General features: G+C 38.6%; 1 protein-coding gene across 44 annotated transcripts in view; it reads right to left on the bottom strand.

The window, feature by feature from the left end:
- Window positions 1-14106, bottom strand: part of NRXN1 (neurexin 1) — a 1160645-nt gene extending 1146539 nt beyond the window's left edge. For all 44 annotated transcript variants that reach the window (XR_013526621.1, XM_078349361.1, XM_078349363.1 and 41 more), the window contains exons 1-2: window positions 13955-14106; window positions 9495-11184 (exon numbers count right to left, since the gene is read on the bottom strand). Coding sequence is in view for 43 of the 44 variants with exons in the window: in XM_078349361.1 (XP_078205487.1) it covers window positions 9495-10266 (772 nt within the window). In the remaining variant the exon portion in view is untranslated. The remainder of the gene's footprint in view (window positions 1-9494; window positions 11185-13954) is intronic.
- Window positions 14107-19156: the final 5050 nt, after the last annotated feature.

Genomic DNA, 19156 nt, shown 5'->3' with positions numbered 1-19156 from the left:
CTAAGGAGAATCCAGGCATGCTTAATTATAGAGGAACATCATTACTTAGAAGAAAAACATGAGTCTTTAATTTCCTTGCCTCTGCTGGATGGGGATGTAGATTCTGCTGAATCTAGCAATGTCTGAGTAACACTTAAGCTTAGCTCCTTCCATATGCGGGCCAGGTATCATGAGGTCCCAAACAACAGTATCTCCTAAACTCTCATCAGTTCTGCTTCCATCACGGATTAGAATCCACACAGAATTCATTATGTCTATAATTAAACATAGAAAGCCCTTCTTGATGTCAGGATATTAGTGAAGCAACTGTTCATCTTGGCAGCTCCTCTTTTAACTTTTGGACTGCCAGATCCCTCCGGGGAACCAACCTAAGAAAGTGCTATTTGAAGTAGCAGTTGTTCCTGCAGTGTGGTGTCAGTGCATTTCTAATTACAGTCCAGATAGTTTTGAGTGTGAGTAACTAGACAAGAGTCCAGGTCAGCACTTTGGCTTGCCGGGTCAGACTTATTTTCCTCCCACTTCTTTCCAATAATAGTTTTTCATATATACCTGAAATAGCACAGAGCATACATCTTTATCTTTCTAACTCTAAGAACCACTCCTGAGTTCAATTTCAGGCAATGGGTTCGGAAGCCAAACTCAGCCAGAAAGAGGCACTATCTTCTCATTATGACATTTCAATTAAGTGCCCACTGTACCATCACCCAGATTTTCAGCAGAACCATATTCTAACTCAGCAACTCTCACTATCTATTTATGTGACTCAGCTAGGTCTTCATATTTGTGCTGACTCATCACAGATGTTGATATTTTCAATAATTTTATCATCCAAATTCTAAAAGAGATGGAAATTTTGTGTTGCTTGTTTTGCAAAACAGTAAGTCAAAAGGACAAAAATTAGTTGTAATACTGTTTAGATGCAATATTTTGGGGCTTTACTTCTGGTTATGGTAGAGAGAATCAACCCATAAAGTAGAATATGAAAAGAAGGTCAACAAAGGAAGCAAACAAACAAGCGTTATGAAAACAAAGAGTGATGAATTTTGACAAGCTATTCCATTTTCTTTATTATCATGACATTAGGAAGTGGCACTAAATATAAGGGTCTGTCACAACCCTCAAATCTGAAGGCTTTATTATAAGTCAGCCATTTAAATTTGTACAAAGCTGAAAACTAGTGAACAAATGCCCAGCATCCATATGATAAGTGAAATATACAAGCTGTGTCATATAATGGACAGGGCTGCCTTCTAAGGTATTGGGCATACCGGGACTCAAATTCCAGCTCTGCCATTTCTTAGCTATTGGACTTCTGTCAAGTGATCTCTTCTAACCCACAGTTTTCCCACTGATAAAACAGAAATTGTGTAAAATCTATCAAGTAGGACTATGGTAAGACTAAGAAAAGACAGACAAAGCACACTAGTAATTTTAATAACAACCACTGTGATTCTTAACAGAATGATTTTAAATTATTCTCAAATTCAAGAGGTCCTTATAGTCTCACCTTTAAGGAGAACCATCTATCTAGTCCATTTCTGAAATAACTACATGTATAATATTTTTGGGGAAAATCAGCTATACTTGCAGATTTAGAGAATACTAGGAGAGTTATGGTTGAACTAACTGGTAATGCCTTTTCCAATATCCAATTACTCATTTAAGTATTGACTGATCTCTTACAAAATACTCATTATTCAATTACTTAACAATTCCCGCAGTTGAGTTGTTGGAAAGCTTACATTACTCGATTATGTTGGTAGAATTTGTGCTCCATGGATGCAAGTGTAAAATAAGAACCTATGTTTTGTTTCTAAACATTATAAAAAGTGAAAAATGATTCAAACTCAAACACTGTATATGATGTTTAAAACAGAGTACTCTCTCTGCTTACTTAGAAATTTATTCATACATAAATAGGCTTGCTTTCCAGAATAGTCTTTGGATATATGTTACAAATATTTGGCTTTTATGCTAAACATTTTTCAATACAGATTTTCATTAACGATTACTTTGTAAGTAGGCTCTTACATATATTCAGTGCACTGGTATTCACTGAACAGCATTTCTTTTTTAATTTGAAAGAGTCCTTTACAAAGTTGACAGAGAGCTTACATATAGTAAAGCATATATATGTTAAGTGTACAGTTTAGTGAATCTTTACAAATATACCTACCCACGTAACCACCACCCATATCATGCCCAATGCTCCATTGTTTTCCCCTCTTCTAGTCAACATCACTAAAAGGTACTTTATTCTGACCTCTATCACCATAGATTAGTTGCATGTTTTAAACTTCATATAAATAGAATCAGAAGTCTGCACTCATATAATTGCTGCCTTAAACCACTTATTTTGTTTAAATTTTACCCAAGCGGAATAAGGAAAACAATGTCCTCTTTACCTAGCTTGTTATAATACCCATATTTAAAGCATAATAAGAGAATTCTACCAAATCTGATGCATATTATTGGACATAAATGATCTAAAATCCATCTAAAATGATCCCAGAGTAGGTTTAAAGAAACATGATTCACATCTTTATAACAGTATTATCATTCACAACATCCTACAGCAATCTACCTGTAGTCATTTAACATCTCCTTCAAACTTCTAAGCTTTGAAAGAGTGTATATCTATTATCCACTAACAATCTGTGAAGTAGGCTGCCATAAGTTCACAACAGTAATCTAATTAGGTGATTGCCCATTTCACAGCCTTAGAAATTGAAACATAGAACACTGATGGTATTATTTTACTTTTAATATCTATTAAGATATAAAGTCCCGTCTGGAATTTAGTTCTTCAGATTCCAAATCATGTTCTGTTTACAGAAAACATTAATAATGTGGCAAGAAAGGAATCTGAGAGTGTATGATACCCATCTCAAAATTCAAGTGGAACTACACAGAATCCATGCTCAGGAGAGAAAACCAAGAGCCTTGCAATTTTCTGAAGAGTTCTAAAGCAACTGGCCAAAACTTTGTTTTCAAAACACAATTAGGACATTTTAAGACATATATTCAGCAAAGGCCATGTAAATTTACCTATTCCTTTACTTATAAAGAAAAAAAAAGGGACTAGGCCATAAAATTACAGAGAATTACACAACAAAAAAAGGGTAAGATTTTTGCATACTGTTTTTTAATAAACCAAAAAGTTCTAAAATGTAAACATTATGAATTACATCAAATACGCTTATACACTTTTTGAAAGCACAGTTTGCACAGCGACTTCTAATAGGTTTATTAGTCCCATAATAAGACAAAACCTGAATATCTATTGTAAGGCCTAATTTTCAATACATATTTATAGGAGTTAACTCTGTAACCAGTGTAGCCCACAAATATTGACTGAGAGAGAGTATAGAAGGTGGTCGATGACATTTTCAGGTATTAATGTGTTTCTGAGTCCTGATTCTCACAATGCAGCCAAGAATAACAGAAACATTGTACAGTGCCAGTCCTTTCTATAGTCAATCAGGATAAGTTTATTTTTAATAATAAATTTAATTGTCACATTTAATTTAATGATATCCAAAACTGAACATGATATCAGTCATATATATATATATATGATTTTATGCTGAGAAAATATAATCTGCTTGTAACTAAAAGAATAGCTTGCTTGAACTTTTAAAGCCAAATATATTACCTATCTTATCTTCAGCATATATATAAATAAATTTAACATATGAGAGTCTCAAAGACAAGTTAAAAATTGAATAAACCTGTTTTTATACTAAAGTTATTAAAAACTTTTCCTTTTTGAGAGATAATAACTTAGTATAAACTTTAAAGTAAATGACATCTTAAATAAGCTATTTACAGTAAAAAAATCACTGCTTAAATATCAGATTGGGATGGAATATAGGTATTAGTTTAGGTAGAAAGTGAAAGTATAGTTTCTACCTAAGTGTTAGTGCTTGCTAAATAAAATTCTCAGAATGCGATTTTTTTCAACATAGTTTGACTAACAGCTAGACAAGGGTAACATTAGAACACAGCTGCATACAACAGAAACAGAGGCTCATTGTCTTTATAAACTGAAACTTTGAGCAAGTAATGGATCATTATTATACTAAAATTCCTTTTAGATGAGAAAGAAGTTCTATATATTTGAATTTTGCATGAAAATATCCCTAAGAAAATTGTGTCAGTGGAAATACTGGTGGAGGTAATAATAACAAAAATAACATGTGGACATTTACAAAATGCTTACTATGTGCCAGGCACTGATCTAAGCTTTACATGAAGTCACCTGCTTCATTTTCTTCAGAGCCCTAAGAAGTAAGTAGTATTCTCATCCCAATTTCACAGATAACACAACTGAAGAATAGAAAGTTTGAGTGTGCCACTTGAAACCAGGCAGTCTGGCCCAAGAGTGCATCATTTAACCTCTACACTACAACTGCATCTCAGAATAGGAAAACAAAATCTCAATATAATACATTTGACTTTATTTGTGACATTTTAGGATAGTAACTCCATTTTGATTATTACCTTACAGTCAAAATAAACTTTTTAATAAATAGATGCCTTTCATTGTCATACTTTAAGAGTTTCCCAGAACGTTTCCTCTAGATCAAAACTATTCATGAGTTTCTGTGACTCAATGTTTTCTCAACACAGGTAATCCATCTTTTCCTAAAATGGTAGACTTCAAACAAAACTGTGTCAAAATCTCTCAATCATTTTTGTCCAGTATCTACTTAAATAATAACTACTTAAATAAAAAACAATCTTATGAAGATTACCAGCACCTACCTAATATTTTCCCTTATTGTAGTAGTTACAATGTTGATTCAAACAACCAATATATTTTGTCACTAGAACATGTTGAGCAAAGTATCTGGGGATATACTATGAAGTGTTGCACTGCCACTGGGTTCCAAAGACCCATAGAATCAGTGGGTGTATCTGCAGGAAACCACATTACAATCCCCATAAAGAGTTCAGGCAATGCATTTCACAGGTGAAGCAAAGTGTTCTGAACAATCAATGGCCTTACATTTCTATCCTAACCAAACCCATGATGACTCTAACTTCAAGAAAGAATTATATTTTTTCACTAGTTTATCCCCTAGTTTAATTTACAGAATACTGTGGGTGCTTAACAAATGATGTTGACTGACAAACAGAAAATAATGTTTTCTCTTTTTCCCTGGCCCCCTTTTAATCTGTTCTTTACACTATACAGCTAGAGTGACATTTTGGAAATATAAATGTGATAATTCCATCTTCCTCCCTACCATCCACACTCTATTCTTCCTATTACTCTTTTATCACTCTTACAGTAAAGATCAAAATACTTGACATGGTCTAGAAGGCTGTACACTACCTGACTTTATCCCTCCCAAGTGTGGAGTTAGAGCTCCATGCTTAAGACATTCTCTCAGTGGCTTGAACATGCTGTGCCATCTCCTACATCAGAATTCTGCACCTGTGGGCTTTACCTAATTAATACTTCTCCTCTTAATTTGGTTGTTTCTCACTTTTTCATATTTCAGTTTAATAATCACTTCTCAGGAAAACCTTTTATTTAGGTCAGTTCACACTATTTTAAGTTTCCATAGTACCATGCACCCATCCTTCTATATACATACCACCATTTTAAAAAGTTCATTTCTTTAAAAAGTCAATTTGCCGTCTCACTAGAACATGAAGTCTATGAAAGAAACAACTATTTCTCCACCACCATTTTACTGCCTAAGCCTAGTACTCTGGTACACAAAACACTTAATCAGTATTTGTTGAATAAAGAAATAAACAAAATGAATGAACAAATGAATGAATGAGTGAATGTGGTTGCCTATCTGGTCACATTAGCAAAGTAATGGAAAGTGGGAGCTTTCTTAAGTCACATCTATCATACTGACATGTTCAGTAACATTAAACAATCAGTAAGCATAAGCCATATGTGCTTATGGACATTTAACCAGAGAACATGCAAAAAAAAAAAATGAAACAGTCCAATGTGAAATTTTAATGTACGTGACCCTAAAATGCATGAGACCTGGGGATCTGGAAATCATGAGAAATATAACTTAATTTCTTATTGATTATCCCTGTCATTCTTGTTTTTAAGCTGGATAGCTATGAAAATCACTAATTCTTTCAAGTTACTAGAAAACTATGAGTGCTCCAGAAATAATGGTCAAGGTCATTTAGATGAGACCATAATAATGGTCCAGGCACTTAGATGAAATGAATATGAAAAAGCTATGTATGCTGTAAGTATTCATCATTCAGGAAAGGTGACATTTTTGGTTAGTTGAGTTCTGAGGCTGACTCTCAGGGTCAGAGAATGTAAGTGATGCATAAATTAGTTTTGTTCCATCAGCTATTTTTATATGTTTTTTTTTTCCCTTGAATAACACCTGAACCTGGAAAATAATCTCAACCTGAATGAACTGGAAATCTTATTTGGCAGACATGGTGAAAAAGGGCTTGGGAATAAATTTAAGTGTTTATGCTCTTACCCAGGTTCTGCCACTAACCTGGTCATGACACATAACCTTTCCTGGGTTCTCTGTCAGTACATAAATAAATAAATGAAACTTGCTAGGCTTGAACACAAAGCCAGGTTGAAATTGGCTCATTCAGTTAAAATATTCTAGAAATTCATAGGTGTCTAAGTTGTTTCAAGGCACTCTTGGCTAGAGGTTGGGGACAGAGAATATTTTTATTATCTTATTATAGTTTACTTTTCAGTAGTTCTTATTTTAAGTATGAAGGCAGCTAAATGTTATTAAAGTTTTAAAAAGAATTTAATTAGGACCAGAGATAATCTGAATTTGTGTTTAATATTTGCTTGTCTGTTTTTTTCCCTAAATATTCTCTAATGAATGTGGACTTATTTATTTTAAAATTAGTTTTTATGAAGAATGTGGCAAACAATGTAAATGCTAACTAGAGGCAGAGCTTTATTGATATTTCATCTGAATAGAAATCATCCATCCCTAGCCATTAATTTATGATCTGTGTTGGGAGAGGCATCCACTCTCAATTAATTATTCAATAGTCACTTGACACACATGAAATAGGGAAAATAAGCAAAATGAAGCCAGTCCTTCTAGGAAGACCGACTCTGCGTTTATCACTCCATCTCCCAATTCTGCAATACTCAAAAAAAATCCAACCTTTTGTTTTCCTTCTACGGTTAGTGGTGATCTTTGCACTCCATTTTCAGCTCAAATTTTCAAAATGACTCAAGGCTTCAGAAGTATCCTAAGGGATTTGCTATTCTGAGTTGAATTACCCTATGCACCAGGCACTATACTGTTCAGTAACACATCATAGTAATTTCAAATTCTTTATCTAGTAGAAAAAGCTCTCCATTTCCAAATAAAATGCATTTCAGATACATCTAATTCTGCTTCTAACAAATTACTTTTCCATGCTTTTTTCACTCTTAACTGTTCCTGATTATGCATGATCTCTGGATCCCTACATTAAAAATGCATAGAAAAATAAAAATTTTCATTTAAAACACCCTCCCACACAGTACAAGCTGTCATTGTGTCATATTTGTTTCCTAATTTAAGGAAGGAAGCTACATTTCATGTGTCCTTCATTAAACTGCCTTCTCTGTATTTTAAAATGGTATTAGGATTCTTAGGGAAATTTTCCCATAAAATCATGTTCATTTTTAAATTCATTTCTATTAATCAGTGCAAAAGTATGCAACTTCAAAATAGAGTGTGGAAATTATATCTAGCTGCTTATTCATGATTTACAATTAGATTCGGTAGAAGAAAATAATGATCTTTTTTATTTTGCAAAACCTAAGTATAAAGCCTGCTCTTACATCTATAGAAATATATTATTAAAGCTGACGTGCTGTATAGGCCATGGAATACACAGTTTTCTATAATTACCTAAGCCAAAATATAATGAAAAACAAAAACCCACATGAAGACAGAGTGCAAACAGCCCTTTATTTTCTTCCTGCACTCCTAATCCTGTGAACACTACAGAACTCTCTTAAGACCAGCTTTTTTTTTCTTCCTAACTCTACTTGCTGTTTAAACAATTACAAATCTTATCGTCTTCCTTTCTCTTAAAGTCAAGTGAGAGAGAACTGCCAACTCTAATAAGCTTTACAAAGGCTAGTTCCCCTTCGCAGTGTCAGCAAAAAACAAAGACATTATACAATAAAACGCAGGCACACATGGAGCTTTTGTCCCTATAGCTTTCAAAATCAGATTTAATAATTCACTGTTTTTTCACCCATTTCAGCCACCAATGCCATTTATCTGTGTGTTGATTGCCTTGCTTTGACCCATAAGCTATCTACTTTAAATCCCAACATCACCTGCTTAGCCACTGATTTGTCTTTTTCACACCACTCACTCACTTTCTGTTCAGAGGTTTTGTTGTATTTATACAACAGTATTTTCCTTGGTCATTGCCATGTAACAACACCGGCAAAACACACTGAAGACTGAATTTTATTTCTAAAGGGAGAAAACAGAACTTAGGTATGATTTTTGTTGTTTAACTCCACACTGTTTTAAGACCCAAGAACCACAGAAATTACCACTTGGCTTCTATTACCCAGATGAATGTCATTAGCCAAATATCCTTAGTAAATCTCTTGCAATCCCTTACATGCATCCCTGTTTATTAGTCTGCAGGAGCTTCCCAATCCAGCAACATCTAAATTTCTCTACTCACTGTATTTCTCTTTACAAGGAATTTGTTAATTAAGAAATATGTTATTAAATCTCTAACATTTTTAAACAGCAGCTGACCTGTCTCACATTTCAACAAACCACGGAAATCACAAAATTTTCCTTAAATTTGACAAATGTTGGACTTGGATATAACCGTGGAAAACAACATTATTCCAAAAAGCCTCCTGCTAATGAAGAAACTCTTCACATCCTCCTTCCCTTTTTTCCACAGCCAAAAGCAGGTTTTTACCGCTCTATCTGCAAAAGGCATAGCAGTGCCTGCGGACCCTATCTCTCTCGTCCTGTATACCACGAGGGACCACAACCACGTGGGGATCCTCAACCACGGCCGTGTAAACCTCTCCTGTGCTTCATTTCTCATCAAACGCATGTCCAACCTTTGAAATGCTTGTTGGCATCTTATAGGCAAAGTCTGTGTGTTACAGATTTAGAAGTGGTAGAGACAAGTACAAGTGGTCATAGAGGTGGGCCACGGTCCAATAAACATAGGGCCCAACCTGCCAAAGAACCCTTGGAATGAGGAGGCCATTGCATTTGCCACTTGGAAGGGAGTAGGGTTGGCAGAAAGGGCTCCAGGAGGAACTGGAACTTGGAAGTGGGGGCGGCCCAGTCCTTAGCAGGATGTCAAGGGAGGAGCTGTGGAGGCAGAAAGGCCACCAGAAACAGGCCTTCCCCTCGAAGCGAACTGCCACACGTTTGGCCAGGTTAGGAAGACCCCATGCACCAGCCCGGTCCCCTCCCCTCCCCGCGCCCTGCCTTGGCCCCGGCCCCCGTGGGTCGGGCGTCGGGCCTTACCTTGGCTGCAGTCCTTGCCGCGGAAGCCGGTTCGCGAGCAGTCGCACACGGCCTGGTCGTCCACCACGGAGCACACGCCTCCGTTGAGGCACACCCCGCCCTCGCCCTCCTCGCCCGCCTCGCACGGGCTTCCCCCGCCGCTGTTGGGAGGCTCATCGTCCAGCTTCACCTCGCCGCTTTCCACCGGCAGCACCTGCGAGGAGTTGACCCTCACGTCTCGAATCCACCCCTTGAAGGGCTCCCGCTCCCTCACGGAGGCCAGGGTGAGCTTGAGCGCCGCGGCGCGCAGTTCCGGGGGCAGCCCCCCCACGAAGAGGCCGCTGAACACCGTCATGTCCCTGCGCTTGGACTTGACCTCCACCCACTTGGCCTCCGCCTGGTCGATGAACAGCGTGGTGTTGCGGAACTGGCGGCGGATGCGCACGCTGTGCCAGGCGCCGTCGTTGACCGGCGTGTCAGCCAGGAGCGTGGCAGGCTCGGCGCAGAAGATGGAGAAGCTGAGCTGCAGGCGGCCGCCGCGCGTCAGGATCAGCTCCAGGAAGTCGCAGAAGCCCTCGTCGTCGAAGTAGAGCACGAGGCCGCGCGCGCTGCGCGTCTTGAGCTGGAAGCTCATCTCGCTCTCGCAGCAAGCGTTCCACTTGGGGAAGCGCGTCCACTGGCCCTCGGCGCCCGGGAACTCCAGCCCGCTGCCCAGCTCCGCCCAGCAGCCCAGGAGCAGCAGCGAGAGGCACAGGATAAAGCAGCCCCCGCGCTGGAGCAGCGCCGTCCCCATGCTCGGAGCTGGGGTGCGGCGGGGGGGTGCCGGGGCCGACAGGGTCAAAATGGTCCTGGTCACCGTGATGGAGAAATAAGGGTGCCGAGAGAAAGGAAGGTGGGGGGAAAGGCGGGAGTGGGAGGGAGGTGCCCTCCTTTATCTAGTTCTTTTTTTCTTCTTCTTCTTCCAACAACCCCTCCCTCTCTCCCTGTAGTCCTCTTCCAACTGGAAAACGTTGACCCCAGGGGTACAGGGCAGCCACAGAACTTCCAGACCAAAGGGAGGATGCACTTTGGAGGCAACGTTCTGGAAAAGGCTTCAATCAAGGGTCAAGGGAAAGCACTGACCCATTTGAGTCTGATTAACTAATTTAAGATCGTCTGTGGTGTCAACAGATACTTTACTCCTCAAATCCCATTATCTGCCAGGTTCCACCGGTGGTACCAGGCCAAAAGGAAGCAGTGAGAGTCAGTAAAAAGCAAACACCTTTCTCAGGGAAGTACAGGAAGCCAGCAATGAGCCAGTATTCTTAGATGCTTGTGAATGCCTCAAGTGTGTCTCCTCCAGATGTGGTGTCTTAAAGCACAACCGAGAAGGGGATACTTGCCTCTTTAGGGCACCACTTCTTAACCCCAGGATAGCTTCAAAGGTCTGCTGCTTCTGTGAGAGCATAAACTTCACCGCTGCAGCCAAAGCCTAATTCCTTGTGCATGGTCTCAAAAGTTGAGTTTTACTTCTCTTTTCAACCACGGCAACAGTAGGACTCAAACCCAGCAGTTGCTAAATAGCCAGAAGCTGTTAGATGTGGAAATCACAACAGCTCCTCTTCTTTTCTCTCCGCCTCTGCAGGGCCACGCTGAGATGTCAGCACGTCAATTGGTTGTGTGTTGGTGATGCATTTTGGTTTTATTTTGTCTTTTTTAAGGACCCAGACATCTGCAGAGAATTAAAGTCAAAATTAAGGTTTAAAGTCAATATCAATATAATATCATGTAAATTGTTATTTCGCTCATAACACAGATGTAGCACTGGTTCTATTAGTAAGGTAAAGAGCTAACCTTGGAGTTTTTTCTATCCTCACTACAAGTAAGGCCTAATATTTTCTAATAGTTAATATCACAATTTTACAATCATCCATTACACCCTTGTAGTTTATTTTAACTGTTAGTAGATAACCCCAAGTTTTAAAGAGAAATTTGATTATGGTTATCTTTTTCTTTTTCCAAGATAGTTTGATTTTTAAAATATGTGAGGAGAGGGAAAAAAATGCTTATAAGAATCTCTATGCTGCATGCTTGTTCTGTGGACAGTAAAAATACAACCTATTCAAATGTCAAGATAATAGATTTTACAATGGGAAAATTATATCAAACTGTTGGCAGGAAGCTGCCAGCTTAGATTTGCATAACATTCCTGCCATTTTATTTTTCTTAGAAGGAACATTGATGGTTTCTTGGTAGTCTCTTACAAAATTTCAAACAAGTATAGGTCTCCTTTTTATTAAAGGAATAATCTCTTGTAAAAGAAAACTAATTGAAGCCAGATTTATGTTTTTGGCAATGTGTCTCAATTGCCATAATATTAACTTCTCTAAAGGTGCGTAAAATATTTAATATTTTGCCTAATAGTGTAGTGATCTAACTCCTTCTGAAATCTGTATCTGGCTGTCAGACCTCACAATTTATATGGTCAGAATAGCAATTGGCATGTATGTCATCTCAGTTGCTATGGCTCTAGGATGCCAGAATTTAAAACCCTAACTTTGAATCACTCACTATACTATTAAATCACTCCTCTTTATTCAGCTCTAATCTGACAGCCTCTGGAAATCGTACAGAAATCATAAATACTGATTTTTTTCTACCTCTTTAACCAAAACTCTCACAGTTTGGGAAAAAAAAAAAACTATAAATATATAATCCGTTCATGTCAAGGAAGTGCATTATTTTTCTCACTATTTCTTATATCCCCCCCCACACACACAGCAATATACATACACAATACACACATGCGCACACACAAACACCCCAAATTTATTGTCTGGACATAGAAGCTCACTATCCAATTAACACTTTTCTCACCCTACAAGCTGAAACTAGCAGTAATTTATGGCACTGCATTGTGCTGCTGCTTCTCCATGGAGGGAGCTGAAAGCATTTCTCTTCAGTACAGAGCAATCCCTACAGGTGTCAGCTGAGAGCCACCAAGCTAGGGGATCCCACTTCAAGTTCCTCCCAGAAGAAATTGATGACTGGTTCTCTCTCTTTCAACACACACACACACACACACACACACCGTGCGGGGGCACGCACATACACACTGCCCACTAGCAAAAGGAAATAAAAATCTCAGTTACTTATATTATGGCTGATATATTCCACACCATAAGCAATCACCAGTCATATCTTGTCTACTCCTTGTCAAACCCTAAGAAAGGAGCTCTTCAAATCATCTGAAATAGCATATTATTCAGTATACTTTCATATCTTAAGTGGACTCAGGAATCTGCTAAATTTTCAGTCATTTGCAAAATAAATCTGGAATGTTTTGATCAAGAGTAGTGCTTTGAACCTATTCTCAAGCTCATGTGTTAGAAAACCTCTTTTTTGCTTGTGTGTATAACTGTTGGAGCCAATTATTATATTAATGTTACATCGATCATATAACCTTTTTTCTTCTGTTCCTGCAGCCCTCCCCCACTAATGCACACCTTGACAATTTTAAGGGATGGTGGAAGAGAGAAAAATCCTAGAGGAATATATATGTACATATATATACACACACACACACACACATTCTTACCACATGGAGGTTAACTGGTTTTCCCAGTTCTTAGAGGAAGCTCATTGTATGTGAGAGAGTATCTGTATTTATATGGAGAAAGCGGATTCTCTCTAGGTGCCGGAAAGACCTGGTGAGTTCACAAATTAGGGGATGAAATAAAGGGATCTGAAAAACAACCTTACTGCAGCCAAAAGAAGAAGCGCTCTAATTCAAAAGCAGACTAACAGCATCATTAATCTTTTCTTTCATTTTTAGAATCAAATTCATCCCAAGTCACTAGGAGGATCAATACAGTATGATCATAGGCTGCAGTTGCATATTTTAATGTTTCTGGCATCACACACATACACACAAACCCCTATACCTTTCCATGCACCCTTCTATATATATATATCCTCATTTAGAACATGAAATCTCTGAGAGAAATTTTGGAAGTGCTTATTACTTCACCCTTGGTTTTGCGAAGTCCCTCAATACCAATGCACACCCCAAATTCTCTCCGGCTTTCCCGCCCAGTCTCTACGCTCCATCTCTAATACCAGGGCAGTTTCTTGGAGCTCGGAGTCTACTGCACAAATTAAGGCTAGGCATAGTGTGGGGCTGCTGAGGTAGGGAAAGAAATATATAGAGAGATATTTTATTGCTTTGATATCTAACCTTTCTCTTCTCTTCTTTCTTTTGCTAATAAATCACTGCATTCAGCCTTTAAGTTACTACCCCAGTTCCACCATCTCATCTTCTTGCCATTTATTTAAAAGGCTTCTTGCAAAACAACTAAGATCTACACTCCTCCACCCTCCCACCACCCATCTTTCCCTGTGTATTTGTGGCAGATCCTGGCTCAGTTACAATGGGGAAAGATATCCTTCTTCAGCTTGCCTCGCCCCATCCCCTCCCCCCAACCCAAATTGAGCTTCTTTACCTGCCCGGTTATTCCCCTTAGCTCGAGCCAGAGCCTGAAGCATGCATCGGTCAAAGCGAATTTCCTGAGGTCTATGGATAAGGCGACTGCTGCTGCCTTTTCAGAGGCGTCAGGCTTGAGCGTCTATCTCCAGGAGTGCGGGAGGGGAGAACAGGCAACGGAGGGGAGCAGGAGGAGGAGGAGGAGGAGAAGGAGGAGGAGGGGGAGGAGAGGGAAAGAGCTGGGAAGGAAAAGGCGGTGGTGGAGCCCAAGAAGGCTGAGTTACGTGACGCCGGGTGCTGTCCTTCTGAAAGAGAAGGGCGGAGCTGAGCTCTCCGCAGTACCATGGAGAGCGGCTGGCCTGTCCTTTGGCTGGGGAATGGGTGGGCTCGGCCCGTGGTCGCAGCCCGTCCAGATCTGGATGATGCTGCGAAGCGAGGTGCCTCTACCTTTTCATCGTCCCCTTGCACGGGGAGCCTGATCCTGGGGGCGGGGACCTGCCGCAAGCGCTTGTAACTTGCCACCACCCTCCCTTCCCCATCAGAGGGAGAGAGAGAGAAACGAACGAACCAGAGAACCATGTAGCCTACTGAGCATGCCCAGGCCCCTGTTAGACCCATGAAAACTGTGTGGAGATTCCACTTCTCCGTGGTTTAGTAGTGATTGGGTGGGGATACCTGAGAGGGTGCCAGGAAAGGCCCCAGCAGTCAAAGGGAAGGGGCCAAGGAGTCGATGATAATGATGAGCTCTGGCTTTACTTGTGCACCTTGGTCTCCGGCTTGGAACCCTTGAAAAGATGCTGCAGCTTTTCGAGGAATGCAGGGGCAATCAGGACTAACACAGGCACTGGCATTCTCTTAGATCCGATGTCTCTGCCCACCCCTTACTGTGGCTCTGGCTTGAGTAATCACAACAAAGCTTCAGGACCTGCCTAGGCTGTGCCAAAAAGATGTAAAAGGAACCCAACAGGGTAAGATGCCAACTTGCAGATGAAGATCAACTGTGTCTGACAAGGTGCTTTTTTACTGCAGCCTCTCGTCATTCTCCAGCCTTCCTTGCTCTCTTTTGGTCATGAGCATCCTGAGCTGAACCAAGTTTTCTATCTGTTTAACTCTTCACTCCTTCCTTTTGCTGCTGGTAAAACCTGGAGAAAGTAAAACTCGGTGTGAGGCTCTAACCATACTAGACATGCCCAATAGGCATTGCTGAGTTTGATGAGAAAGAGGTTAACTCTAAGGGAGCTTACAGATTAGGTGGCAGAGGAGTCCAGTGTCTGTGACTTTAAATTATAGTTTGAACCCTATGGGCATTTAAATTCCTATTCCTGTATATTCCTAACCTGGGTTAGTTTTGGAGCAGAAACAGACATTTTTATTGCAATGCCACAAACCTAATAGTCTGAAACTCAAATGCTATAAAGCAAGATTATTTTTGGCCTCCAGGTCCTATAGAGCAAGAATCTAAGAATGAGATAAATTTAGGAGCACAACATTAGTATACATTCCAATTGCAATATTTATGTTCTTCCAAAAAACTAAAACTCATTCCTGTGATAAGCTGATTTAGACTTTCACGACTTTTCTAAAGGGGTCTAAATAACCTGAAGGCAGGTACCACAGGCTTAAATATGTTTATTGCCCTTGGAGGGGCAGTTTTGTCAAGTGGTTACATGTTTGGGAAATAGATTGTCTGAGCTTCAATTCCATCTCTGCCATTTATTAATTGTAACCTCAGCAAGATACTTAACTTTATGATGCATCAGTAACCTCATCTGCAAAGTGGATATAATAGCTCCCTCTTCATGTATTTGATGTTGTGAAGATGAAATGAGTAAACATAAAATATTTGAAATTAGGCTGGGCACTGTGGCTCAAGCCTGTAATCCCAGCACTTTGGGAGGCCGAGGCGGATGGATCACAAGATCAAGAGATCGAGACCATCCTGGTCAACATGGTGAAACCCCGTCTCTACTCAAAATACAAAAAAATTAGCTGGGCATGGTGGAATGTGCCTGTAATCCCAGCTACTCAGGAGGCTGAAGTAGGAGAATTGCCTGAACCCAGGAGGCGGAGGATGCGGTGAGCCGAGATTGCGCCATTGCACTCCAGCCTGGGTAACAAGAGCGAAACTCCGTCTCAAAAAAAAAAAAAAAAAAAAAAAAATTTGGAATTGTGGATAGATCAAATATTGGCTATATTTATTAACTACAAGCCCACTCCATGTTCTCTTTGACTCATGGAAGGAATTTCTCTGAAACCCAGAATCCTTGATTATAAAATAGAGGTACTAGTCATTGTCAGCTAATTTCATAAGATTACTCTGGGAATGTAATGAAATAGTAGCTGTTAACATGATTTTTAAAACAATAATTTTAAATAACATAAAACTAAGACAAAAAATGACTAAATTATTCAGTCATTCCATGAACTTGAAACAAAAAATAATCTACTTAATTCAGGACCTTTTTCAGTTTTCCCACCATTAGGTTTTAGAACAAACAGCACAGTAGGTGCACCTAGATGTGTTTAGCTTATACCAAAAGTAAGTGAAATGGACAGCTCACTTTCAATAATCAAATCTCAACTGGTTCCATGATGCTCTTAACATCTGTTGAGAACATGCATCAGTGAACATTATGGTAGTGGTAGAGGTACTCTTAAGAGTCAAAGCAGTGTCATTTACCTGGAGTAGTAAAAACTCATTATTTGCCACCAGCACATATGATCAGAACAATTTCCTAAGTTATTTCATTTTGTCTTTGTGAACTTTTATTTTATCTTCAGTTGGACTACACAGTTGTTTCCACTGAGTCAAGCTTTTCCTTGATATGTCTTCTGTGGTGTCTCAATTTAAAAAAAAAAAGTTAACATTCTTATGTTTCATGTGTAAATTTTAAGATTAAAAAGTCCTGTGTTCCCACATCCCTTCACCACAGCCTCCCCGCCACACACACACAAAAACTATATAAACTGAAGGAACAGACTATGTGTTGTAGTAATCCCCTTTGCAGTCATCGGGTTTAACGTACTTGCTATATGTAGTCCAAAGTAAAGGACAGCTACAGGATCTGTTTTTAAAAGTAAATATGCAGAGGGAAAACTATCAGTATGTTGCTTAGAATGGAAATACCACAACATAATTTAATGGTAAAAGTTGTTAATTTATTTTAACGTATGAGTTTTTCTGTTGTTTCTACATAAATTACTGCAACTCTCTGAGCGCCAGTTTATCAGTAGAGTAAGGGCATCTCCCCTTGTAAGACTTGGTGAAGATAACGTTGGTTGAATGTGCATTTTGTGCTGACTCCTCGCCAAACAGTGCTCTAAGTGCTTTACTTACATTAACTTATTTTAGCCTCACAGCAACTCTAAGAGGTAGGTTCTAGGATTTCACTCATTTTACCAATGAGGAAAGTGAAGCATGGAGAGATTAGCCCAAATAGTCAAAGTCTAGTAAGCAACAGTGTGAGGAAAAATCCGAACTCAATTCTGTAATCTTAACCACCTTGCTACACTACCTTTCAATGAATCGTCAGATATACCCAGCACAGTGCTTGGCAGAATGTAGATGCCCATAATTGTTCATTCCTTTTCCTTTCTAAGGCTTTCTTCAAGAAGAATCTATGAAACTAAACAGTCAACTCCCGAATTTTGCCATACCATTCCTTAATGTCTAATACTATATGAAATATATGATATCCATGTACTTTGTTATATATTATAGGGGAAGTGTTTTCAATGTTAGTACCTTTTTTTTGTTTGTGGGCAATATGTGAGGTAATTATTGTAGATCTGAATTTGAAGTAATTAACAATTGTGAGAACAATCTAGTATTTTTCTAAAAGGTGGAAAGTAGGATTAATTCCTCCTGAGACACCTTAGGGAATCTACTAATTTTAGGTACAAAAATATGTTAAAGATTTCAACTCCTGCCCCTAGCTACCACTCAGAAAAAAGGAAATAATTATGAAATCAAGGTGCTTGTTTATGATAATGCCAGATTAGGAGAATTTGTGGCAACCCAAATATGGAAACATAAATAATATCTCATGCCATAAACTGGTAAACATTTTGCAACAATGAAAATGGAAATGCATGCTCACCAAAAGCAAATGTATTTCCATAAGTTATTAATATTAATGAGAATTCTAACATGGAGACTAACTCTACACTAAAAATAAATGAAACTAAGTGATATGATTTTTTTATGACTGAGAAACAAATGCAACAGAGATACTCTGTGTTTATTGCTGCAATCAGACCCTGTGCTTTAACACTAGGAAATCAGTGTAAGCACCTACTTTCTCAATTAACATTAAGGTAAAGTGGAAGTTTTGAGATACCTGTGAATTCCAATATTAATATCAATTTTGAAGGATTCTTTATCTTTACTAATATAAGGGATAGAAGAAGAAACACATAGTAATAATAAGGAAAATGTCAGTTGAAATACCTTAAATATATTTTCAGTTAAGAAACAATCCAAAACAACAGTAAGATTTATCCCTCTGAGAGGATTTTCTATTTACTGTGCTATAGATGATCAAAATGAAGCCACTTTCTCTTACTAAAATAATCACAGTACTGGGAAAATATTACATGCTAATTCAACTAAATTTCAGATTGTTTTTGAATTCCTCTAACCAATTACATTATCACTGCTGCACAATTGGAATGCTATTGTTTAGCTCATGACTTTATTTTAGTAACAAATATAACATTATTTTTTTGTTTGCAGTTAAATATCCTAACTAGCTTCCTTTATATAAACCAATTAGAGTTTTCTAGTTACAAAAGTTGATGAATAGTTATTGAACATGCTGCTATATAAACTTTATTTTACACACATCTAGAGGAATTTCAAAATGCAAAGAAATGTAATCAAGTCTAGGGTTTGGGACTCAGCTATAAAATGGAATAAACAGAGTAGGATTTACATATACAAAAAGACACATAATTTCCCATTAAGCTTACTAAGTAACTTTCAGGAGAAATAAGCAAACTTAGTATGTTAAATACTTTTTTACTACTTAAATTCTTAAGCATAGTAAAATTAGGCTGCTTTCCCATGAGTATGTAATTTCTGTGTAATCAGAAGGTAGAATGTGATTTCAAATGGATGCATATCATTAATATAATGATAATTATTAAGATATCAAGCAGCTGTAGAGAAAGCACATGGATAGGTCCTTGAGAACAGTAGTTAAGTTTTGAACGATGCACC

This window comes from Callithrix jacchus, chromosome 14 (assembly GCF_049354715.1).
Source record: "Callithrix jacchus isolate 240 chromosome 14, calJac240_pri, whole genome shotgun sequence".
NCBI lineage: Eukaryota > Metazoa > Chordata > Mammalia > Primates > Cebidae > Callithrix > Callithrix jacchus.
Note: the sequence above shows the minus strand (reverse complement) of the source record. Positions and strands in the feature narration are given on the sequence as shown.